The sequence below is a fragment of the Condylura cristata genome, unplaced genomic scaffold (genome assembly GCF_000260355.1).
Source record: "Condylura cristata isolate star-nosed mole 26May11 unplaced genomic scaffold, ConCri1.0 scaffold00015, whole genome shotgun sequence".
In the NCBI taxonomy this organism is placed as follows: domain Eukaryota; kingdom Metazoa; phylum Chordata; class Mammalia; order Eulipotyphla; family Talpidae; genus Condylura; species Condylura cristata.
Window position 1 is genome coordinate 38,910,454 of NW_004567116.1, and position 26,995 is coordinate 38,937,448.

At 37.3% G+C, this 26,995-nt stretch overlaps 2 protein-coding genes across 3 annotated transcripts in view; one reads left to right on the forward strand and one right to left on the reverse strand.

The window, feature by feature from the left end:
- The window catches only part of C2CD3 (C2 calcium-dependent domain containing 3), a 100,790-nt gene extending 90,438 nt beyond the window's left edge, over window positions 1-10,352 (reverse strand). The window contains exons 1-3 of one of the 2 annotated variants that reach the window (XM_004683194.2): window positions 10,074-10,190; window positions 6,606-6,875; window positions 4,609-4,766 (exon numbers count right to left, since the gene is read on the reverse strand). In XM_004683194.2, the coding sequence (XP_004683251.1) occupies window positions 4,609-4,766; window positions 6,606-6,875; window positions 10,074-10,128 (483 nt within the window). In that variant the 5' untranslated portion in view covers window positions 10,129-10,190. Of the gene's footprint in view, window positions 1-4,608; window positions 4,767-6,605; window positions 6,876-10,073 lie in introns of both variants that reach the window. The other variant, XM_004683195.2, reaches the window with a different exon arrangement.
- A 42-nt stretch (window positions 10,353-10,394) lies between these two features.
- PPME1 (protein phosphatase methylesterase 1) overlaps window positions 10,395-26,995 on the forward strand; it is a 49,041-nt gene continuing 32,440 nt past the window's right edge. The window contains exon 1 of the mRNA XM_004683197.1: window positions 10,395-10,849. Coding sequence (XP_004683254.1) covers window positions 10,749-10,849 — 101 coding nt within the window. The 5' untranslated portion in view covers window positions 10,395-10,748. The remainder of the gene's footprint in view (window positions 10,850-26,995) is intronic.

Sequence of the window (26,995 nt, forward strand, 5' to 3'; positions counted from 1 at the left end):
TATATATATATATGCTATCCTCTAAAAAAATGCTGTTAATATTAAATGATAAATTCTAAGATGAGGATGTGATCCTTACTGCGTCCTTTGGAAACACTACAAAGGGGTCAGAGCTTAGGGGAGAAAAGAAAAAGGAATGGCAAGGATGGTTTGCAGGAATGAAATGTAAACACCTGAGTTTAAAATCTGAAATATGAATTAAAAACATAAGGCTGAGGGGGAGGGGAGGTTGAGGGAAAGTATTTCAGGCAAAGGGAAACATGAATTAAGCTTTAGAGGTATAAAGTAAGAGTATCATTCTAGCAATTCCTATCAGTCCAAGGGGGAGCCACTCCTAAAGCTTCTGCTTGCACACAATGAATGGAACACACTGCTGTATTCGTTTCTCATGGCACCATTCCTGTACCACCTCAGACATGCTCTGCCAGTCATGGCTCACCTTTGGACTTACTCCTCTGCCACCCCCTTCACTGAGCCCTATAGAATTTCCATTTTATAAAAATTAACCATACCATTTTCAATGAACACCGCTTTCTTTGTCCCATTTTCCCTGGAATCTTGTCCAGTGGAAACTAATTCTTTCACTCCTCGGCATAAACGAAGTGTGTCACTCCTTTTTGATGCCATCTCCAGACTACCCTTCTATGCCTAAATACATTACATCCTAAATTTGAACAATATGTCATCCACAAATGCCATGAATATATACTGTGATTTTCACATCCATAATAGAACTTTGAGGACATTCTCTGTCTTCTTTAGTTATTCAAGATGCCCCACAAAGAAAAATCAAGGACCACATAACTTCAGTGCTAAGTTTTACCATTTAATCAATTTGATAAAAACACTTCCAAAAAATAGAATGGGAAGAAAGCTCTCTTCGCAAATCATTTTAATATATTTTATGCCCTCACTGCTTTGACATCTAAATTAGAGACAATACAACAACAACAAAAAAAACACTACAGATGAGTATCCTTCAGAAACATATACATAAAAGTGTATATTTATATACACAAAAATGTAAATGTATATACATAAACCAGAGTCTGGTTTAGTTTCCAAACGCATCGATGTAGTAAATCATAACAACAGGTCAAAAGAAAAAATCAATTGATCATCCCAACATATAGAGCAAAATAATATGATAAAATCCAGTGCCAGTTATGATAAAATCTCAGAAAACTTGGGAAAGAGCTAAGTTTCTCATTCATAAAGAACACATACAAAAAAAATCTAACTTAATGTCATATGTAATAGTGAAAGACCAACTCTTTCCTCCCACAAACAAGAACAAGGTAAGGATATCAGTCCTCTACTCAATATTGTCAGTGCAATAAGGCCAGAAAATGGAATAAAAGGCATATGGATTAGAAAAGAAGTAAATTGATCTTTATCTACAGTAAAATGATATATTACTCACAGATGACAGAACTGTCTATGCTGAAAATCCTCCACAGTTAATAAAAAGCACAGATATTTTTGGAAAAAATACAACAAAATATGTGTTAGACCTATGTACTGCAAATCACAAAGCATGGTAGAGACATTAAAGACTTAAATAAATGGAGAATTATACTCCATTGTTCATGTATGTTCACTGATTAAAAGTCAACTGTCCCCAATCTGATCTGTAGGTTCTACAGAATCTCAACAAAAATCTCAGCAAGCATTTTTGTAAAAAATAACAAGGTGGTTCTAAAATATATGTGGAAATGCAAAGGACCGAGAATAGAAAAAGTTCCAAAAAGAAAAATTTGAGGGTTCAGACCACCTGATTTTAAGATGTATAACTACTCAATCCTGCTGCAGATCACTACAAATCATACATGAATGAGTGTGGCTGTGCTCTAACAAGACTATTTATTTATCTGGGGAAAGTAGTATGTGGATCCCTAAAAAGTTAAAAAAAAAAGGCCAAAAATCCAGGAAAAGATACTCAACATTAGTTATCAGAAAATGTAAACTAAAACCACAATTTGATAACAGCAAATACTCATTAGAACTACAGAAATTAAAGAGTAAGCATACCAACTGCTGGTGAAGATGTGAAGTAACCAGAATGTTTATATACTGGTGCTATGAATGTAAAATTATACGACCAGTTTGAGAACAGTTTGATGGGATCTTAAAAAGTTAAATGTTCCAGTCAGCATTTCACTTAGTTGTCCCCAGAGAAATAAAAACACATATTCACATAGCATTGCTTGATTCAAAATACTCAAAGAAGGGGAAGAAAATCAAACATCTACAAACTGGCAGATGGACAAAAAATTGTGCAGTATCCTTACAATGGAGTATAAGTGCAAAAAGGAAATACTGATATACAAAATAATATGGATGAATTTCTAAAACTGGCTACTTTCAATTGGTCTATTAATACTTATTAGCTGGATAAGGAATTAATGGGTTTCCACTGTAAGGTTTTAAGAGAAACAGCCAAGCCCTGAGCTTGTTCAAAGACCTGGTAAATAGTACTGGGTAGCACTGAGCTTCATTTTATGGTGTGTGAATTAAATCTCAATTTTTTTTTTAAAGAATATTTTTGAGAAAGTTTTTTTTTTTTTTAAAGATTTATTTATTTGTGCATACAGAACTGGGGTACAGGCCAGAGGCTTAGGGGCGGCGAGAGGCTTCACCAGAGACTGAGTGGGGAACAGAACAGGCAGATCATCGAAGTACACTGCTGAGGGGAGCAGCGGGCGGGTCAGGAGAGGTCTGCCACGCCATGTGGTCACCTCCGGGGCAGGCGGGAATCGAACTCATACAGAAGCGGCTTTAGATTCTCAGTGCTGTGCTTTAACCCGCTGCGCCACCAGGGAGGGCCAAATCTCAATTTTTTAAAAGGTGAAAAAAATGTACCTAGAATTTTATACTCAAACGGTTCTCATTGTTCCTTTTCTTCCCCACCCTAGTCATTGATGATATGCATATATGTGGATATAATTTAAATTATATTTAAAGTTATTAATATGACTTAAACACCATCACTCCAAAACCATTTTCCATGCTGCTATATGTTATAACTGTTTTTATCTAAGGATACAAAATATCTAATATATAAGCCCACAGTAGGTTATAATTTTAATACTGTACAAAGTATCCCACTGGTAGATTAAAATTTAAATACTGTTATATTGTCTTCAACTTTTCAATATGTATTTCCATATCTAGAACTCTCTTTTTATGGTGCTTCCTTAAGATAAGTTTCCAGGGTTGAAACTACTGAGATAAATGAGAAATAATTTTTTTTAAAAGATTTATTTATGTTTACAGAACTGGAGTACAGGCCAGAGGTGTGGCTGGTGATAGGATTCACAGAGACAGAGTGGGGAGCAGAATGGGCTGTTTGAGGAAGTATACTGCTGAGGGGAGCAGCGGTCTGGACAGGAGAGGTCTGCCGCCACACCACGTGGGGGCTACCTGAGTCAGCTCCAGGCTGGGGATCAGACTTGTGCTGCAGTGACTTTGGAGAGCTTCATAATGTGGTGCTTTAACCCGTTGTGCCACCAGGGAGAGCTCCAGCAAGAATTTTTATGGCACTTGAAGTATATTTCCAAACTGTTCTGTAGGTAGGTCTAACTCAAACATATACCATTATCAGAGAAGTCTGAGTAAACTAGACTCATCTTGGCATTTTAAATTTAATATATTGAAAATAAAATATAATAAATCCAATAAAGAAAATTATAACTTCATTTAGAGGCGTCTACTATATTTGTTTGTTCCACTGACACAAATATGGACTTGTGGTTTTTGAAAAGGGTTCTTTCATCTGTTTAATAGGTTCTTTTATATAATGTTAGATGTCCTTTGCTCATTTTTAAAAATTATTTTCTTTTGTATATATTTAAATTTCTATATAAGTGTAGAAAACATTTGACAAGATATAAAATTCACAAATTTCTAAGGGATTTGAATATTCAGAATTCCCAAAGAGTCTCCTAAAGAGCCTCCCTCAGGAAAGGAACTGGTCTATGTTCTTTCCTACCATCCTGCACTTATCTATAGAATAATTTGTATCACATTGTGCTCTACTTGTTTCTTCTCTGTTTTCTCCTACTTGACTCTGTAACACTAACCTAAATGTCTTATGTCTGTATCCTGAGCTAGGGTAATGTAACAGTATCTCTAGGAGAAAAAGAGCTGAATGAATGAATATATCAAAAACACCACTTATGTGAGTTATAAATTTATCACTGCTTGGTACTATGTTAGAGACAAAGAAAGTAGAAAACACTGTCCCTCCTCAGAAGATACAGAAATTAATATTAAAGGGAATATTAAAGGGAGACTACTAATTCACAATTTTGGAGACCATACAGGGTACAGAGAATAATGACTATAATTAATGTCACTGTGAATTTAACAAAGAGTATAGAGAAGAATGAATGGAGGAGGTGCTGTGAAGGACTCTGAGGACCTGAGGTAGGCAACAGAGGACTAAGAATATAGGTAAGTCTGTGGGTAACAGCATGAAACAGGTATAAAGTGGGAACTAGCATGGTATATGGGAGTCATGTACACACATATATTCTAAAAACAGATTCAACAATCTCTGCCCAAAAATATGCTTCAAAGAATTAAAATATTTTAAAATAGTTTTACCTGCAGTTCACCAAGTTTCTTAGATGTTGGTGAAACAATAGTAAAAAATCCATTGATGTGATGGGTTGGAGAAAGCTGGGCTAGTCCACTGATCTGAACTCTACCAATGGGAAGATGATCGAATTTGGTGATTACTTCCAGCACCAGCACAGCCATATCTAATCAGAAACAATTATAACACAACATAGATATTTTCCATTAACTTATTTTTTTGGAAGCAGGAAAGAGTATGTATTAGGAAGCATTTCACTTAAATAATTATTTTATTTTCAATAAACTACTTACCACTCATTCAAGGGATATGAAAAAGTGAACCCAAGATCAAAAGAACACTAATGTTCTAGAAAAGAATAATGACAAATACTTCACATGAAACAGTGAATAAAACTAGTATACCAAGATAAGGAAAATAACTTCAATAGATTTTTTTTTTAAGGTAAAAAAAACAAAACCAAAAGTTTTTTTTTTTTTTTTAATAGAAAGGCAACAATTTGTCAGTTCTTTCATTCTCCTCACTTCTAATTTTGAATTAGACAAAGGGCTTTTCTTGCATAGATGCAAGGCTGGCCCCTGCCTCCCAGGAGTATCTAACAAGCTTCTTACTACTGTGTTACATCTGGGGCAGTAAGAGATGGCAAGCATTTGGAACTAAAAGGAACAGGAATAAACTCCTTAACTATATTCTTCAATAAATCATCCAGGCTTGGTATGCTCATGGTCCTAATTTATTACAGAAGAATTACAATGCAAGTATATACAATTGAGCTTATTTCAGGACAGTATAACTTCTGAACACTTTTGTACTGAAGTTGAGAAAAAGGTTCATTTCACTATTTGTTCAATAATTTAGTGAAAAGAACGCAGACCATATAATTAAAAGACCTTTGACTGTGTCCTGGTGCCAATACTTATATGCTACTTCTGTAGGCTATAGTTGTCTATAAAGTAGGTATCATAGTACCTGCATCACAGCTGTGAAAGGAATGGGGATACTGCAAAAAAAACACATAATAGTATCCTCTCACAGGGTAATTGCTTAGTGGTTGTTATGAGCCTTTAGACAAGTAAGTTAATATTTATCCTTGTCACAGTCCTTGTCTTACCTACTACTGGATGTAACTAAATCATCAGAATTAACAGATGTGAAAGTGCCTCAGACTATAAGGTGATGTGCATATGTAGAATAAGAGAATATGTATCAATATTTATTGGATTTATAACCACCCTCTTTCATGTCTCATTAATTCTTTAAAACATTTTAAAGTTGGGCCCTCCCTGGTGGCGCAGCGGGTTAATGCACTGCAAAAGAAGCCTAAGCCATTTCAGCACCAGTTCGATCCCCGCCTACCCCAGAGGAGGAGATCCACATGGCGTGGCAGACCTCTCCTGACCAACCCGCTGCTCCCCTCAGCAGTGTACTTCGTCGATCTACCTGTTCTGCTCCCCACTCTATCCCTGGTGAATTCTCTCACCCTCCGCATCTCTGGCCTGTACCCCAGCTCTGTATGAATAAATAAATAAATAAATCTTTAAAAAAAAATTTTAAAGTAACACAACTGGGTTAAAACTCAGTTTTATCCAACTATAGATTTCACATGCTTTACCATGGTGAGAAAAAAAAATTAACTTCTTAATAGGTTTATGATCTCTATCCTGCATTTTTTGTGGAATTAGTATCCCTATTGTCCAGCATTCTTGCCATCCCTCTACCCCCCAGAAAAGGTGACTGTAGTTGATAGAACTGTGTGACCTTACACAGGATTAATTTCATCTCTAACAAGTATAACTTCAGTTATACTTGTCTATAAAAGAGAAAAAATATCTATTTAGCAGGGTAAGGATCAGAAATAATAGGTAAAACTCTCAATAAATAGGAGCTAATATAAAATTTCTTTGACTCCTCAATAATGAACAATGACCACAGATAAAAAGTACATAATAACATCTATTGCTAACAAAATCACTTCAGGTTTAAAATGATAAGACAAAAACCAAACCTGTCAGATAAGAGGTAAACTGCTTTGGACCACAGCGAATAGCATAACGTGTAGTTGTTCTCACAGCTTTTGGTTCAGTCTGCAATGCATCCCTGGGACAAAAGAGAGTTCCATCTGATGTTTCTCCCCACCATCTCACTCGGACAAGTACACAGGCAGGAGGCTTTGCAATCTTCCATATAATTTTATTAACAGTAAGTTTCAGAAAGCAGCGTAGCTGGCCTTCAACCAGAGGTGGTAAGCTTGTAGATGGAGAAATGTCACTCAAACCTGTGGAGGAATACAGGAACAGTATGTCAAAATTTATACTACATAGAGAAAACATACACAGGTGACAACTCAATAACCTGGGGTGACCTATGCAGTCAAAAATCATAGGTCACCAAGTGGTGACCTATGCAGTCAAAAATCTGTGTTTAACTTTTGACTGCTCCCAAACTTAATTATTAATAGCCACTGTTGATTGCAAGCCTAATCAATAACAATATCTTGTATGTTATATATTATGTATTATATTTTAAAAATAAGTATACGAGAGAACAGAAAATGTGAAAATCTTAAGAGAAAAAAATTTCTATACTAATTCAAAAAATCCATTTATAAGTGGACCCATTCAATTCAAACCTATTGTAATCTGCTTTTTGAACAAAACCATTTTAGCCTCTTCAAAATGTTTATTTGACCTACTCTAGAATTAGCAAAGCTAATTATAGAATACTTTTTCTGGTCACAAACGCCACTTTTGATAACTAATTAATATTTAGGGTTTGACTCAGGTTATTAAAAGTAGTAAGACATGTTAATTCAAGCTCCTTTTTTGACTGAAAGGTACTACTGAAAAAATACAAATATATAATGATATAGATAAATTTGGAAAATTTAAGTAGCTGAAATTTCTTCTCTAAGTTCTGTTATTTTGCTTATCCAGCTTTTAAGTTATTGCCTTAACCTAATTTTCCTACTTTAAATTAATCATTAAACATAAACAACAATGTCCTATATTCAAATCTTAAAAAGACTAATTCTATACCTTATATCTCAGCATTTCAACAGACATTAAATGATCTTTTCCTGTTCACACTATCTGAGAACAGAGACGATCACATCAGATTTTGCCTTTTTTTTTTTGCACAGTGCTGAGTTCATACTACTTACTGGTTCTTATATTTACTGGATTTCAGATACAATAAACTATAATTGAGGCAATTAATAATGAATTTCTATAAAACTTTCCCTGTTTTATATGAAAGACTGATTATTTTCCATTCACAGTATATTCTAAACAAGACTTGGAGATGATTTAAGGAACCAATTATCTATTACACACACTTTTTTAGTCCTCTGACTTTTCCTTTAGAGAATGAACAAACCTGACAAGAAGAAAATATACCAGGGTGTTATTTGATCAGAAATGTGTACAATCAAATCTGTTGATTTCTAAAGTGAACACCCCCCCCCCCTCTATTGTGGAGAAAAGATCCACCATCATTTTTATGGGTAACTACTTTTAATATAAAATTCATACACAGGGCTATATATGAGCATCACCGTATATGTTTAAGTGGTTAGACATAAGGAGTCCAGCATTAAACACTTCCATGCTTTTGTCTTACATCCATCCATCATTTCTGTCAGGAAAGGCTTAAAACTACAATTGTATTAAGATATATTTCCAGACTTCAATATTCAAGTCAACAACTAATTACTTTCACTACTCCTAATATCTCTTTACCTACAATGTAAAAAAAGAGTCAACCTATGTTTTGGTTTTTGTGTTTGTTTTTTTTTAAATTATATATATATATATTACTTTGTTCTTAATTTTTGTACAACATATGCCTTCTCCTTTCAGGTGTAGTCCCCAAGAAATTCCCACCATCAATTCACTTGTCCACCATCACCACAGTACCTTGTATTCTTCCCTCCTCTGTTTTGATCCACTTTCCACTTCCTTTCCTGTAGACTGTTTCTGATTTATAGTTGCTGTTGATTTTTAATTTATTATAATTTTCCTGACCCCTTATTTGGTTCCTCTACATTCCTCCTATAAGTGAAACCATCCAACATTTTTCTTTCTCTTTCTGGCTTATTTTACCAAGCATAATCCCTTCCAACTCCATGCTGCTGTGAATGGCATGAGTTTATGCCCTGTTAAGATTCTAATTCCAGTGCCGTCCCTGGTGGTATATTGGGTTAAAGTGCAGCACTATAAAGCTAGTGGCAGCTGCTTCAGCAGAAGTTCAATCCCTGGCCAGGGAGGTGACCCACATGGCAGCAGACCTCTCCTGACCCACCGGCTGCTCCCCTCAGGAGTGTACTTCATCAGTCTGCTTGCTCTGCTCCCCAATTTGTTTCTGGTGAATCTCACTGCCCCTGTACCTCTGGCCTGTACCTCAGTTCTGCGTGCATAAATACATAAATCTTAAAAAAAAAAAAAGATTCAAATTCAGTTTCCTATCTGCTCTAGATTTTTAAGACAAATATTGTTGTTGGAGCTATTTCCCTGTTCTTTTATTTTATTAAGCTTGTTCCTCCTTGAGCAAACAAACCTGAAATGGCCCCCCTGCTACACACTTCCATCATCTCAGATCCTTCAGGGATCCACATACCCTCACCCCACTCAGACTCTACCATCTCTTGTCACTCCCCATTCTTTCCTCCTTTTCCCTCCACAACTGTTTTTTTCCAGTTTCTCCCTGTATCCTTTCATGCTGCATGACTGTTTCACGATTCACTCATTTCTACCCAGTCTTATATTGTGCCAGTTCTTGGGAGTTCAAAAATGCAAAACAAGATCCTTGCCTATTAGGATTTTATAGACCTTACTCACCTCTAGTCTCAGATGAACCTACAAAGCGGAATGCACACACGTTTAATTTTTTCATCAAAAACATGTTTTAAGTCCTGAGCATGTAGTGTACAGTACGTGACTATAGTTAATGCTACATTATTGTACATTTGTAAGCTATCTAAAGAGTAGATCTTAGAAGTTCTCATTTCAAGAAAAAAAATTACAACTATGAATTGTGATGGATGTTAATTAGACATCCATCTATTTATTTCGTCATACAAATATGAAATCATACGTTGCACATCTGAAACTAGTATGTCATGTCAGTTTTATCTCAATAGAAAAAGTAAAAAACTTCTAAAAATTCTTGTTCCCTCCCTCGAGAAGAGTCCCACCTGATGTATCCCTTTAGTCTTCTATCGCCCCACTTATCTGTCCATTGTCTGCCATTTCCAGTTCCTATTTCCTTTCCATTCGTTGGAAGTGCAATTGCCCTCTTTTAGCCGTCTGATTCCTAGTTATTCTCCCTTCTCCTCTCTTTTTAAACAGGATGCTGGGGGCGGAAGGTAGGTAGGGGAGAAGATGGGTGAAGGGTCTCTGAAATTCTTCACGTCCTGCTTTTTATATCTAATCCCACCCCATTACACTTTACTCAGACTTTCGGTCGCCTAGATTACCTCGCTTCTTGCGGCCACGGCCGCCTCCGGGACTGTGGTCTTTTCTTTGTTTCATGACCAGTCCGAGTTCTTCTTCAAGTCAATTCCAGCGCCAGCGCCGAAGCAGTGCCCTCCCGCCATCCCTTCCCACAGCGCCTGCGTTCCCCAGCAACCGGAGCCGCTGGGCAGCCTGGGAGGCAGGAAGAAGAGGCGCTTCCTCTAACAGTCTTTGGCAGGCAAAGTGTAAGCAAGGCGCCAATACACTTTCCCGTCAAAAGACTACAACACCCAGGATGCTTTGCTACATTACCTCTGCTGGGTTGGACAGGGTTCCTACCAGCTGCGCAAGCGCAAAGAGGTACTCCCGTCGAGGACTTCATTGCCCAGGGTGCATTGCCTTCAGAAGTGTTTCTTTTTCCGGCGAGGGTCGTCGAGTTCTCCCTTTAGGGTCTGTGGGGTTCGCAGACTTCGTTACCCAGCTTCCTTTGTGGAGGGCTGTTGCGCACTTCCGGTGGAAGGGCTAAGGAGAAGGGGTGGGGTTTAATGAGCCGGTGGGCGGTAGGCGGTGCTGCTGGTTACTGGGTGCTGTCCAAAGGCGACAGGGCGTCGCTAGGGGAGCGAGCTGTGACCGGTTAAGCCGTACTTAGAGTGCGACGAAGCTTTGGCTCCAGTTTGACTACTTGCGGCCTCCACTTCATGTCGGCCCTCGAGAAGAGCATGCACCTTGGACGTCTGCCCTCTCGTCCTCCTCTCCCTGGTAGCGGGGGCAGCCAGAGCGGAACCAAGATGCGAATGGGGTACGTGACCCGTACCCCTTCTCCCTAGAGCCCAGGCCCGAGTCATTGGAGGATTGTGTCTGGGTGTTTAGAGCGCCAACGGAGGCTAAGGGTAGGAAAGTATGTTGGCGGCGGCCTGGAGACGTTTAGATGGAGTAGAAAGCAGATTGGGGGGACAAGGAGAAGCGCCAAGTCAATAGAAATGGGAAGACAAATAGTACTGAAATGAGGCAAAGACTGAGGAAGCTCAGAGGATGTAGGATGGTAGGAGGCACCTCAGAAAGAAGAGATGGACGAGGTTTGAGGAAAGAGTAGACTTTTGATAAAGGTGTGGGAAAATTTGCCAGGGGCTGGGTCGTTGAGGGGAATGGGGGAATGACTGAAAAGTTGAAGAGAATTAGTGAAACAACCAAAGAAAGATTTCGGAGGACTAAGAACTAGGCATTAAAAATATTGAGGGAAAATAGGGAATCATTGAGGCAGGGTTGGAGTTGGCTAGCACTAGGGAGCAGAAGGTTCTAGAGAGTTTCCAGAGCTGTAAGAGGTATATTAGGGTTCTTAGGGGATAACTGAAATTTCTGAAGGGACAAATGAGAAAGCTTGGGGGAGAGACCTTAAAAAAAAAAAGTGAAGATTATAGCTAAGGAGACTGTGAAGGGTAATAGAAATGTGCTGAGAAGTTGAGGGTAGGGAAGAAGGGGAGAAGAGAAGGGGGAGAGCCGAGATGCTTAGAGAGTGACCATGGGCTCTAGAGGTTGAAAAATGACTGAGAATAGGCTTTGTTCAATGGGAGTGCTGCAGGTTAAAGGAAGCGTAAGGGGAAAGATTTGGGCGGTTCATTTTTGCTGGGCAAATATGGTGGAAGGTATCTTTTCGTTTGTTAAGACTCGGAATTAAGGAAGCATTGAGAGATACCTTAAAGTGTTTTGGGTGACACTCCTAGGTATCTACCGAAAAGACACAAAAACACTAATTGAAAAAGATACCTGCTGCTTTATTTACAATTGGAAAAACATGGAAGCAGCCCAAATGCCCAAAAGTAGATGACTGGATTAAAAAGATGTGGTACATATATACACAATGGAATATTACTCAGCAACCAAAAAAGATAAACACATGTCTTTTGCAGCAACTTGGATGGAGCTGGAAAAGATCATGCTTAGTGAGATAAGCCAGAAAGAGAAAGAAAAATACCAGATGGTTTCACTCATAGCAGGAGTATAATGGACCAGGCGAGAAAATAACAAGAATAATGAACCACCATATACCAGAGTCATTTTGTGGGGATGGATGGAGTTGGGAATGGGATCAAAAAGGGGGTGGGGTAGGGGGGTGGGGAGGGAAGTGCACGGGATTATGGTGATGGCACACGGGAGACTTGGTGATGGGAAACCCGTGGGGATTACAATTGAGATGGGGAAAAAAAACGTACAAAATGATGTAAAAATAAGCTGTTATAAAATGAAAAGATAAGAACAAAGGAAAAAAATGTTTTGGGTGAAACCATTTACAGGGAAGGGAGGAACTGTGTTGAAGAGACAGACAGCTTTTTGGAATTTTAGGTTGTTGAATGCCTTGTGTCAGGGGAGGGGATACTTAGGTGAGAACATATAATCCAGTGAACTTGGGAGAGGTTATTTATAGAAGTCAGAGAGAGTTGAATAGTCATTTGATTTTAAGGATATTTGTGGTGTCAGGATTCTGGAGACTAGTGACTGTAAAAAGAAAAGGGGTAGGAAGAACATGTGGGTATGAGGTAGTCAGCAGTGCATTTTTAGATGGGCTGGTGGATTTTCTTGAAAAGGACGAGGGAGGAGAAATTTTGGGTTCTGAAGAAATAATGCGTACAAAAACTGATCAAAAAAAAAAACTACCAAAAAAAAAAGAAAAGAAACACATGTCTTTTGCAGCAACTTGGATGGAGCTGGAAAAGATCATGCTTAGTGAGATAAGTCAGAAAGAAAAAGAAAGACTGATCAAAAAGGAGATGAGAATGGGATTCAGTACTGTAAAATGGTTTCTAGGAATGAAAGAAAAGAGAATTCTGCAAGTTAAAACAGTGGGATAGAGGGTTGGTATGAATGGTTGGAAAAAAACAGGGAATTAAGTGGAAACTGACAAATAACAGAAGTAAAATGAGAAAATTGATAGGAGATAGGTCCATGGACCCACAATTGAAAGTGCTTAGTAGAAGGATACATGGAAGGTAATTTTAAGATTATTTAGGTGTTGGAAGACAGAAAGGTAGCCTTAACATGAATAAGGAGAATATGGAAACTGGATCAAAACAGATTTATTTGGATCTGGGAGGATTACACTGGGGAGTGTAAAATTAAGCATTTATTGTTGGTATATATCTTAGTTACTGTCTTTTGTAAACTAAACTTTGATCTTTCAGTACTCTCTCAGGAAAAAAAAATATATATGAAATACTAGCTTTTTAGTAACTCCACATGCTTCAGATAATTTTAATTGGAGTGTGCAACTTCTCACTTTGTCAAAACAAATTGATGATGGACTGTAGGAAAAAAATAAAATAAAAAGAAAATATGATTATAAGATTACGTAATTGTTGGTAACTGATACCCTTTAAATAGATGCTTTGGTCTTAATTTGGGTTAACTGCTTATCCTGGAGAATCAAATTGTTTGGGAAGATGCTTCTTTATAGTATTGTGAAGATTAAAAAAAAAAAAAAGCATATGTTAATCAATCTTATATGGTCCTCCAGTGACTTACTTTCCTGTATTTTTCTTTTCTCTGTCCTTATTAGAACATAGGCTGGTCTCATATAAGTCTGTTAGTGAGAACAGAGACTCTCTTGCCTCTAGAATCATAAAGCTGGAAGAGATCTTAGAAATGATTTCTTCTGTCATTGTACTATACAACTGAACAAACTGAGACTCAGAGAAATTAATATGCACAGATAGTATTTTTTTAATAAATGAGAAAACTGAAACTCAGACCTTCTTCCTACCTTAGCACCCTGAAAACATAGTGGTAGCATAAGGACTTTGGATTTTTTTACTTCAATATCTGTGTGTTTTTTAAATCCATAGTTGTTCTGGCAGTTCTTAATTTGAGTTGTATACTCTAGGATTACATCTTTCTTTTTCAGTCAGTCCTGATTTGGAAATCTCCCACCAGCTTCAAAGTATACTTCTTTATTTCTGCTTTTACTCTTTTGCTTTTTCATATTCCTTTTTTTTTTTCTGCTCCCCCATTTATCTTCCTCTCAGGTTAAGTTTATTCCTTTAACACTCTTATACGACTTACTCTTTCAACCATTTTTTTTATAGCCCCTTGTCTTCAACTTCATTCAACCTTATTTTAATTTGTTTGCATATTCAGGGTAGTTTTGAATTTATGATTTTTCTTGAGTTTCCATTATTTCATTTTTCATATTGGTTTTAGTAATTTCAGAATACTACTAGATAATGTAAGAATAGCAGTTTCTTTGTTTTTTGTAATTACTTTGTGGCAGGCATTATAGTCATAGCTTTGTGGGTGTTATTTAATTTGCCCACAGCTTCACAAGGGAGTGAAGAAGTTTCACACTCAGAGATTAAAGGTCACCCATCTAACTGTGGCAGAACCAGGACCCACTCTAGGTTTAGTGTCTAGAATCTAGTCCCTTTTTAAAACACCAACATTTTCTCTTGGATAAGGCCTGAAATCCTGGTTTAATTGTTCTTTAGTAGATGCTTCCAGATGATACAAAAACCCATGGTTTTGAACTTTTTAATTAAAACTTCTGAATCTATTCTGATTAAAGTAGATTTGAGATCCCTGCTTTTTTTTTTTTTTTAAAGATCTATTTATTCATACAGAACTGGGGTACAGGCCAGAAGTGCAGGGACAGTGAGAGGATTCACCAGAGACAGAGTCGGGAGCAGAACAGGCCAACTGATGAAGTACACTGCTGAGGGGAAGCAGTGGGCCGGCCAGGAGAAGTCTGCCCGCCATGTGGGTCACCTCTGGGGCTGGGGATGGAACTTGCATTGAAGCAGCTGCAGCTCGCTTGCAGTGCTACTGTCCTAACCTTTTGAGCCACCAGGGAGGGTCCTGAGATCCCTGCTTTTAACTGGCATATGTTTGTTAGGATTGCTATATGCTATAGATTAAGTGATTTTATAAACAATAGAAATTTATTTCTGATACTTCTCTAGGGGTCAGTACTAGATCAAAGTAATGGCATATTTGGTGTCTGGTGAGAAATGCTTCTTGTTTCATAGACAGCAATCTTTTTCCACTGTGTCCTCACATGATGGAAGAGAGAAGGGAGTTCACTAGAGTTCTGTTTTATAAGGGCACTAATCCGTTTTATGAGGGTTAACCCTTGTGATTCCTGTCACCTCCCAAAAGCCCCCATTATATTGAATTTTAAGGTTTAACATGAATTATGAGGAGAAACAAATATTCAATCAATGGCAGTTGGTGTGCTTGAGAAGAGTAAAATTTGAAAATCACTGCTTTTAGTACATTCTGTTATTATTAGACTATGGTTTATTAAAATCACTTTTCAACATATTTTTGGCTTATCATTAGTGTACTTTTCTATACTTTTATCTTGCATTTCTTCAGTGCTTTAACTGACATGTACTTATTAGTGCTTTTTGTATTACTCTGAGGTAAATTAGGGCAATGGTTAATATTTTAGTGAGAAAACTAATATTCATTGACTTACCTAAAATCACAGAATTCTAAGTAGTAGATACAAGATTTTATATGGGTTTGCCTGTTGTGGAGATATCCAATAAATGAATAATGGCAATTGTTGATATTAACAAGTGGGGGAAACTGATTTTGTGATTTCAAATGCACTGGTTTTCACTGCAGCAAAGGTAAAGGAAGCTATCTCTACCCCATGCTCATTTTCCTTTATATCCCTTTGCCAGGTTTGAGCCACGTGATCTGAGCACTTCTGAGTAAAAGTTTACTTTTTATTGTTGCTACTGTTTCTTAATATCTTCAAAATTGGGTAGTTGAATTTTTTTTAACCTAAGAAGCCTGTCTTATTATGTTTTTGTTATGAGATTGGAAAAAACACCTTGTTGGATGGGAAAAAAGCTTTCTGCATGATACGAGATAGTTCTCTTAAAGTTTTAATTCATGGCTCTATTAAAAGTGTGATCTGTTTATGTGCCACACTTAGCTGTTCTTCAAAATACAGTATTGATGACCAGTCCCAAGCAGTATATTTTGAAGATTGAATAAAAGATTATGCTGAGGGCCCTCCCTGGTGGCCCAGTGGGTAAAAGCTCAGCAAGCGAGCCACAGCTTGGCTGTAGTGTGAGTTTGATCCCCAGCCCTGCAGGTGATCCACATGGTATGGCAGACCCACCCGCTGCTCCCCTCAGCAGTGTACTTTGTCGATCTTCCTGTTCTGCTCCCCACTCTGTCTCTGGTGAATCCTCTCACCGGCTCTGCACCTCTGGCCTGCACCCCAGTTCTGTATACATAAATAGATCTTAAAAAAAAAAAAGATTATGTTGGAAAATCCAGTCATTCTAAACCATTGCAGAAAGCTATAGTTGTTTACTAGCAGTCTAGCAGTCTCTCTCTCTTTTTTTTAAACCATGCTTCTATGCATGTTCTTTGTTATGAATATTTTCCAGGAGAAAATAGAAGTCCCATCCTTGCCACTAATAAGTTACGTGGCTTTTGTCAAATTATTATTCTTTCTGGACATCACTAACACAATATGGTATATGGAAAGAATACTTTGACAGCAGAAAATACTTGCTTTAGTGGTATTCAAAGTGACTGAGTAAGTTATTTTACTTCTTTGAGCCTGTATTCCCCCATCTTTAAAATGAAATACTTTTCTTACAGAATTTAAAATGCTACTTGATACATAATGGACAACTAATTGTTCCCTTTCATAAAATAAGACTTGGGTTAGATGGTCTCTAATAACTGATCCTGTATGCAGTTTCAGAAAACTTAAGTCTGCTCCTTTAATAATATATTCTTACTGTTCGTAATGAACACTTCAAGTTACCACAACCTCAGAAAGCCATCTGGTTGCCTTCTTTCTATACTTTTCAGTGTTAATAATTAGGCCTTTTTGTGTATTTTAACACAAGTGGTGCCTTGGTTTCAATAGCTAACTGCAGTTAAACTTCAGTATTTTGCTTCTGCTGCAAGAGTAGAGGATTTGTGACAAGGCCTGCTACTGTGTAGCTCATGACTCATCAAGTAACAGCCTAATAAATTTTGAAATTTTTATACCTATTTGCATTTGAAACATTCTCTTAAAAACATATAATTTATGGTCTTATTCCATGTTCACTAAATAGGCAGGAAAAAATTTTGTCTCTCCTGTGTTTCCATTCCTCCCTTCTTTCCTTATAGTAGATCATATAATTTTGTTGGTTTTGGTAATTATCTCCTAGTTGGCATCATTGTATATAGTAGGTAAGCAGTACATCCTGCCCCATAACCTTCTGTAGATAAAACACTTATCTCTTTAACTTGTAATTATGGGTCAATTGTCTTCTCGAGATTGTGAGCTGCGTTGCTGCTTCTTTTCTTTTCTTCTCTTTTCTTTTTTGTATTTTAAGACTGATCTTCTTAAGAGAGGAATTGCGTGTCTCATTTTCATGGTGGTTGGCACACTGACTTCTTAAGTGTTCATTGAATGAGAAACCCAAATCCTAGACCTATTTAGCCTCATCCTATAAGAACAACTGTTATTTCCTCACCAGTTCCATTAAGATGGTACTTAAGTGTACTCCCTTTCTTTTAAAAGCTGTTCACTTTATAAAATTATGTAATCTATTTCAGTACTGACATTTAGGTAAATTGTGTTTACAAATACCTTTTCTTAATTTGAGATTTAAAATACTCATGATTGAAACTCATAGGATTGAAACCCAAGAGGATTTTGCCTCTTAAAGATTCATATCTGTTACTTAATTTTATAAAAATTTGATAATTTAACTCTTCCTCTTCCTCCCCAAAACGAAAGTAAGTCTTTTACTTTAAGAGTGCAAATGTCAGTTAACAGTTATTTTCAGACCCGCTACACTCTATAGGATTGGACTTTTCTGTCCTTTCTCAATTTATCTTTAAGACTATTTATTATTTAAGAATGAAAACTTTTCAAGGAGATAATACCTGCATATTGGTAACAATAAAATGTAGGAACCAGAGCCACCAGCCTATTGTCAAAGGCTAGAATTAAAAACTCTCCATAGTTGCTTAGTGAAAGAAAAGGAAAAATACCAGATGGTTTCACTCATAGCAGGAATATAACGGACCAAGTGAGAAAATGATAATAATAATGAACAGTTATATACCAGACATTTTATGGGGGTGGAGTGGGGAATGGGATCAAAAACAGTGGGGGGAGAGAAATGCACTGGACTATGGTGATGGCACATAGGTGATTTGGTGATGGGAAGCCCCAAGGGATTACAACCGAGATGGATAAATGCACAAAATGATATAAAAATAAAATATTATATTATTTAAAAAAAAAACCAACTCTCCATCATTATGTTCTAGCAATGTCAGTTCCCTAAATGTTTCTTGCCCTTGCCCTTGACCATGCCAAGTTTATTTTGGTTGCAGGGATTTCCATTTTACCTTTTTAATTTCTTCTCATCTTTAAAACCCATAAAACATCCAGATTATTGTATCCTTTATTTCCTCTGTCTCTTCTCTGAGCATCTATAACACTTTTTGTTGTCATTTCTACTCACTTGTCAATGACTACATTACTGCTTGGTGTTGCATTTTAAAGATTATGTCAAATTCATCTGTAATAATCGATCACTGTAATTTATATTTCATGATAACTTTCTAAAACTTCCACAATAAAAAGTCCTGTAATAGAAAGACCTTTGTTTGATTTTTTATGTCTTCTATAGAAGCACAGTTAAATAAATATTCTTACAAGAGTTGATTCAGTGGGCATGTTGCACATAGCATTACTTACTACAATAAGAAACTTTTCGTGATCATCCAGCTTGTACTCATCTTTCTGTTTTTTGTTCTTTTCTATTACCTATCATTTACACCAGGGACTAACAAACTTCCGGGCCAGATAGTGTTTTATGCTTTACATAACAGCTATTCAACTTTGCTGTTACAGGGTTAGGCAACTATATAAAGTACCTAAGTGAATGTGATTGTGTTCCAGTGACATTTTTTTTGTGGGCACTGAAATTTGTCATTAAAGATTATTTTCTATTTTGGTTTTCCCCCCAACCTTTTAAAAAATGTAAAAACCTATTTCAGCACACGGGCCATATAAAAACAGGCACTAACTGGATTTGTCCATAGGCCATAAAGTTTGACAATCCTATATCAATACTGTAAACTCCATACTATTTGCCTGATAATAGAAAAAAATATAGATTTTATTTTTTTTAAGAATGTAGATTTAAAAAAAAACTATTTATTTATTTATTTATGCATACAGAACTGGGGTACAGGCCAGAGTTGCAGGGGCAGTGAGAGGATTCATTAGAGACAGAGTGGGGAGCAAAACAGGCCCACTGACGAAGTGTACTGCTGAGGGGAGCAGCGGGCGGGCCAGGAGAGGTCTGCAGTGCCATGTGGATCACCTTTGAGATGGGGATTAAACTCATGCTGAAGTGGCTTTAGCTTCTTAGTGCTGTGCTTTAACCTGCTGCACCACCAGGGAGTGCCTAAAGATTTTTTTTAATATAATAGTTTATTTTTACATCATTTTGTACATTTTCTTTTTCATCTCAATTGTAATCCCGGTGGGTTTCCCATCACCGAGACACCCATGTGCCATCACCATAGTCCCATGCACCGCCCCCCCACCCCCATTTTTGATTCCATTCCCCACTCCACCCCTACAAAATGTCTCTGGGATATGGCTGTTCATTATTCTTATTATTTTCTCGCCTTGTCCATTTAAAGATTTCTTTTTTAAGTGCATAGAAGAAATAGGATGTAGACCAGAGGTGTAAGGGGTGAGAGGATTCACCACAGACAAAGTGGGGAGCAGAACAGGCAGACCTACTGAAATATACTGTAAAGGGAGCAGTGGGTAAGACAGAAGAGATCTGCTGTGCCAAGTGTGTGCTAGCTCCCTGGCTGGGCATGGATCTCAGACTGCAGAGTTGATAGTGCAGATACTTGACCCCTAGGCTACCAAGGAGGCCCCCCAGAATGTAGATTTTAAGTCAGTAAATTAGGATTCTTTTTTTGATGTGGCTACATGTTAAACTGGTTTAAGCTTGACCTTTGTTTTCTTAAAATATGGGTTAAAGTATCAAAGAGATGTATTTAACGGTAAAATGACACAATTTTCGTAGTATGAAATACTTTTGTAGTAGGATAAAATACTAGATTTCATAAGTTCTGAGATAAACTTCTTTTCATATTTAAAGTGAGTGTCTTAACAGATGTTGTTGGTCAGATAACCCCCTTTACTTGGTTCCCAGCATCAAAATTTGCAAAATAGTTGTGGGCATTTTGAAGAAAATCTTGCAGACAAAAGTGGAACAGTCTCAACCACTAACTGAATGGTTTTGAGGAGAGGTGGGGTTTCCGTCAGGGAAGTTACACAGTATTCCTAAAGCTCGCAGTATTCCTAAAGCTCGAGTCAGGAAGTAAGGTAGCTGTCTATATAATGTAAAGTCGCCGTATGAACTGTTTTTCAGCCTTAAGAAACTCTCCATCACCAATGTTCTTGTAATGAACAGAGTTATATTAGATTGAGTTAGGGAAGTGCTGGACTCTTTAAGAATAAATAGGTTAGCAATACCTTGTGTTTTATTTTGCTCTCATTTTTTTCTTTTTACGTGTAATAGCTAGTGAATAAATGTTAAGTATAAAAATGTTAAGTATAAAAAAGAAATATAAGATAAATTCTAACTTGTAAAGTGTCATGTCATACTTTGTTTTGTAGTCTTTTTCCTTAGTGGTACATAAAATTATGGTTCATCTTACAGTTAATGAACAGACAATATTTCAATGGTCTCCTATTCATAAGAGTAGATTTTGATCCACTTGTTTAGTCTTCCATAATTTAATTATAAACTCCTTTTGTGGTTTCTTTACTTGTTCAAGTGGTTATCACATAAGCTCAAAAACATGTGATGACTGAATGAATGATGCTCAAGTGGACACATGACATTTTTTTAAGCAGTTGACATGCTGAATTTAATAGGAAAGTAAGTGGGACAGAAGAACCATGAACATTTGCATAAAAAATGATATTTTAAAGCTGTGATAATTGACAGCACAGGAAAATGAATTTATGCCCTATTTATATCCTTCTGTGAGTCCATATTTATATTCCTCTATCTTTATTCTGCTAAGAAAATATATCTCAGGTTGTTGTAAGGATTAAATTTAGATAATGCTTATGAAGTGCCCAGCGCAAATACATCTGCTTTGTTTCACTTAATCCTTCTAATCTCTTTAATTAAAACAGCTTTTCATTAAGTATAAGAACTATAGTTCAAGATATATTAAATTGACTTTAAATTTAGTTTCCTCTGTTAATCACCTAAACTACATCACTATTAACTGCTTTTAATCACAAATGGCATTTTAACATGTTTTGTTTAAGTAAGCTTGGGCAAGGAGCTAGCCAGAGCATCTACTAATATTTTATAAAACAGTCAAGGGGAACATGTTTCTATTTTCTCAAGAATGTACTTTATAAAACTAGAGAACATAAACCCATTTTCAAGTTGGAGAATCTCTATACTAACATTTTTTTCATTGAATATTGGAAAATAGTAATCTTTTACTGGTAATTAGAGTCTTTGTACTTTTTGCCTTTCCTCTTTCCAAGTCATTGTTAAATAAGGAAAATACTTCACAACTTTTTAGAGCATTTGATTTAGCAAAATCTTCACACCAGACATCATCTTTGTAAATCTTTCTGTAACTTGAGTCCATTCCTTTAAGTGTTCCAAATAAGATTGGATTACCCAGCTATAAGCTGTCATTATGTCTATACTTATTTTTGTCACAGCTGTAGTACACAGTGACTGTTCACTTACCCTGCTTCCTCCCTCCAGGCATGAGCTCTTTGAGGGCAAGAACCAAGTTTTTACTCATCAATGAAAATCTCTAGTGCCCAGGAATTGCATCATTGTCTCCTACATGGGGCATTTTAAAATATTTAACTGAAGTGGAATTAAATTAGTAGCTTATATAAGCAAGTTATGACTGGAAAAGTCTCTAAAGTAATTACCCTACAGATGTCTGCTGTTTGCCTATGAGCTAGGTCTTTCATTCTAGATCACCATAACATTCAGGTGAGTTGGGCAGGAGGTTAAATGGCTTTTGGCTCTGACATATACTTTATTAATGAAGTCTTCCATATGGACTTCATTGAACTTTAACCTCTGACCCAACATCCTTTCTTCCTATTGTGGTACTGTCTAAACAGAATAGTAGCTTACATAAATTCTGGTCATTGTGTATGGTCACATGCATTGTTAGCCCTGGCAAATATCAAAAAGCTTTGTAATCTGTCTGCCTTTATAGTCTTTCTCACTTTCATCAGTGATATCTCAGTGGTTGTACTTTTTTCTAGGCCAGCTCATTTTATATCTTTTTTTCTCTTGACTTTAGAAGGCGTAGTTAAAAGTTATTATGTTGTTCTTTTATTGGGTGAGCGGTGGAAATAAAATTTAGAAAATTTTCTGATTTAGGAGAGGAATTTTTTATTATTAGAGGCATTTTCTTCCTGTGTTGCAGCAGTATGTCTTTATTCAGCCATTTGAAGTAAAGTATATTTTTGTGTGATCTGACTCAGCAGGTTGGGTATTCTGATGGGTTAAGCATCTCATCTGAAAGTGTTTAAGTGGGCATCTAAGTATCCCATCCTGTCTAATGCAAGACATTGTGCAAAATACTCTTTCCATTTTTGTATTCTTTGATGCCTAATTAACATTCTCACCAGTGGCCAATACAGGAAAGTAATAGGAATAGGAGCAAGGGCTTTCAAGCACATTATAAATCGCTTTCCTCTGTTCTCTTCCTGTGAATTATATCAGACAAATTTGAGTGTTGTCTTTGATTGTTCCTTCTCCCTCCCTCCTTTGCCTCTTCCCATTGTATCATTAGATTGTAAGCCTTGTAAACCTGATTTTGTTTTTAGTCTCTCTGGTATTCAGGCTTGCTACAAGGGTCCTTTACTAATAATTCCCTCAACATGAAACAATCCTCTTCAGTTTCTTCCTAGAGGTTTCTGGGTACTCATTGATAGCTCCGGTGATTTCAGGAATGAGAGTCTAACTTTATTTTGAGGGAGTATTGAAAATTGATGTGGAAATCACCCTGAGGAAACAAGTGTAACTTAGCTATTTTCTGTATACCTTTAACACATTACTTACCCTCTCTGGCTTTAGTTTTCTCATTCATGGATGCTCCCTCAGCTTCTTCAGGTCTTTGCTAAAAGGAGCCTCTTCCCTTGTAGTAGATTTCTATTTAAAAATTAAGTCATAACTTTAAAAAAATGATTTCTTTTTTCTTTTTGTGTTTATTGTTTATATCTTTATGCATACAAGAACTGGGGTACAGACCAGAGGTGCAGGGAGGGAGAGGATTCACCACAGACACAGTGGGGAGCAGAAAAGGCAGTCTATTGAAATACAGTGCTGAGGGAATAGTGGGAGAGACAGGAGAGGTCTGCTGTGCCATGTGGGTTAGCTCCTTGGCCAAGCATAGAACTCATGTGGCAGTGGCTGGTGACAGATAGCTTGATAGCACTGAGACTTTAACCCCTGAGCCACCAGGGAAGCCCTAAATCCTAATTTAAAATGTCAGTTCTGGCCCTCCCTGGTGGCGCTGCGGGTTAAAGCGTAGCACTAGGAATCGAAGGCCACTTCTGCATGAGTTCGATTCCCGCCTGCCCCGGAGGTGGCCACATGGCGCAGCAGACCTCTCCTGACCTGCCTGCTGCTCCCCTCAGCAGTGTATCTGCCTGTTCTGCTCCCCACTCTGTCTCTGGTGAATCCTCTCACTGCCCCTGCAACTCTGGCCTGTACCTAAGTTCTGTATGAATAAATAAATAAATCTTTAAAAAAAAAATGTCAGTTCTTCCAAACATAGTACTCATATTCCCGGGTCCCCACTCCTTTCCTGGCTCTATTTTTTTCCAGGGCACATGCTGCTACTTTGAAAATTTTAACTGATGTCACTTTTAACTAGGTTATAAACAGTATAAAGTAGGGGTCCATTTTGTCTCTTTTGTTCATTGCAGTGTTCCCAGTATCTTGTAGGTGTATAATGAATATTTATTAGATGAGTAAACAAATGAAACTATTCAAATCCTTTTTCAGAAAGTTAAGAGCTAGTCTTTTATCACCAGGCTGGAGATTGGAATATTTCTCCCTGAAAGGATGACTGGCCTGAGAGAAAGACATGCAGATATTAATATTTGAGGTCAGAGTTCCCATATTATACTATACAATTATATTCAGTAGTCAATAAGCCCTGCACACACCAGGCATCCAGAAAAAGCCTATAAAACAAAAGAAAACAAAACACAATGGAAAAGGGAAACAATGATACATAGAACAAAAGAAAATCCTAAAAATATTACTAATGTCAGAAACAGGAGATAATATGGCATCTGTGAAACAAGAACGTGATGCTTAATTAAAAAAAAAAAAAGAACCTGGCACAACCACTATGGAAAGCTATTTGGAGGTTTCTCAAACTGCTAAAAATGGAGCTTCCATATGACCAGCAATCCCACTCCTAGTTATCTATCCAAAGGGCATAAAAAACATTGATTCAAAAGAACACTTGTACCCCCATGTTTATTGCTGTTCTATTTACAATAGGGAAGACATGGAATCAACCCTAATGCCCAAAAATAGATGACTGGATTAAGAAGATGTGGTATATAAACACAATGGAATATTACTTAACAATCAAAAAGATAAACAGATGCCTTTTGCAGCACTATGGTTGGAGCTGGACAGGATCATGCTTAGTGAAATAAGCCAGAAAGAAAAAGAAAAATACCTGATAGTTTCACTCATAGCAGGAGTGTAAGGGATCAGGGGAAACAAAAAAAAAGCAATTGTAATAAAGTAAAAATGAAAAACAACAAACAACAATAAACCAGAGACATTTTACAGGGGGTGGAGAGGGGAATGGGATCAAAACTGGGGTGGGAAAAGTGCATGGCACTATGGTGATGGCAAACGGGTGAATTGGTGGTGGGAAGTCCACAGGGATTACAACCAAGATGAAAAAAATGCACAAAAGTCAAGAATGATGTAAAAATAAATAAATAAAATCTGCCTTTAATAAAACAAACAAAAAGAACCTTATTTTAGAAAACAAGAAATAACTTGGGGATAAAGGCATGTATGGAAGATATAAATTCAATAAGAGGAAAAGTTTAAGAGGAGTTTCCTAGGAAATAGTTTGTTCTATTCTAAGACTAAAATTTGGAAATACAGGAAATAAAATGTTTATTAGTATTAGGTTGTCAGAAAAGTCATGATGTATTTTTTCTTTGAAAGCCATAGAAACAGGGGCCCACCCTGGTTGTGCAATGGGTTAGACACAGCACTGCAAGCTAGCTTCAGCTGCTTGAGTGTGAGTTCGATCCCCAGCCCTGGAGGTGACCCACATGGCACCCGCAGACTTCTCCTGGCTGGCCTTCTGCTCCCCCCAGCAATGTACTTTGTCAGTCTGCCTGTTCTGCTCCCCACTCTGTCTCTGGTGAATACTCTCACTGCCCATGCACCTCTGGTCTGTACCACAGTTCTCTACACATAAATAAATAAATCTTTAAAAACACACAACTTAAAAAAAAAAAGAAAACCATAGAAACAATGTGTCACAGCTTTTCCAACATTCCAATAAAATAGCTCAAATAGCAATACCTTAGTTAGGTGATAGAAATGTGCCTTACATCTTGGTAAAGAATATCTAATCTAAAATTAATTATACAACAGGTTAAAAGCACAGCACTATGAGGCTGGCCCCAACTGCTTAAGCAAGAGTTTGATTCCCAGCCAGGGAAGTGACCCATATGGCACAGACCTCACCTGTCTTGCCAGCTGCTCCCCTCATCAGTGTTCTTTGTCAGTCTACTTGTTCTGTTCCCATTCTGTCTCTTGTGAACTCTCTCACCACCCCTACACCACTGGCTGTCCCCTAGTTCTGTTGTGGGGTTCCTGTTGCCAGTTCAAATAGGTATGTAAAGGTGTCCCCACACCAATACTTAATTCCAGCAATAGCTATCCTGCGATGACCTCAGGTTTCAATGGTTTAAGGGCTCAGTCTTTCAAGATCACCCTCCACTTCAGGTACACCAGTTGCAAGCCTCAGGCTCTTACCTGTGCTTCTGCCCAACTGGCTATAAACTGGAGGTTTATGCTATCCCTGTCTTCAGACTTTAGATGCTGATCATAAACCCAGAAAATGTCTGCTTTTGACTAACTGGCTATCAATTGAAAGTTCCTACACCTCCCCTCTGCAGGTTCTGTTCACTTGCTAACACCATAAGGAACTCAGGAAACCAGTTTACTTGCTAAGTTATTAGTTTATTACAAAGGGTAGTATGAATTAAAAGCCAAATGAAGAGAAGCACAGAGAAGGTCCCAGAACAAAGGAGCATCTGACTTACGAACCTTTGGGTCCCACAAGGATGAATGCTGGTGTCTTACCTGTTAGATCTTAGAAACTCTTATCCCGTTTTGATCTTTTGTGGGGCCTCATCATTTAGATGTGACTATTCACATATGTGTTCTACTTCTGGACCCTCTCCTTTACAAGTGAACATGTTCTCATTACCCTGGGGTGTACCTAAAAGTGGAATTGCTGGATCTTATGGTATCTTATGCTGGATCTTAACCTGCTGAGGAAGTGATAAACTGATTTTTCAAAGTGGCTGCACCATTTTATATTCCCACCAGCAGTATATTTGGTTTCTGACTGTTCACATTCTTAACACTTGGTATTGAAAATTTTTTGGTTTAGTCATCTTAGTGGTGTGAATGGTTCTTCACTGTGGTTACATTTGTATTTCCCAAGTAAACAATGATATCTTTGTGCCTATTCACCATTTCTATATTTTCTGAATAGCCATTCAAATCTTTTGCTCACTTTTAGAAAATGCATTGTGTCTGTTTTAAGTTTAAAAGTTGTTTATATATGCAAAATACAAGTCCCTGATCAGATCTACAATTTGTATTTC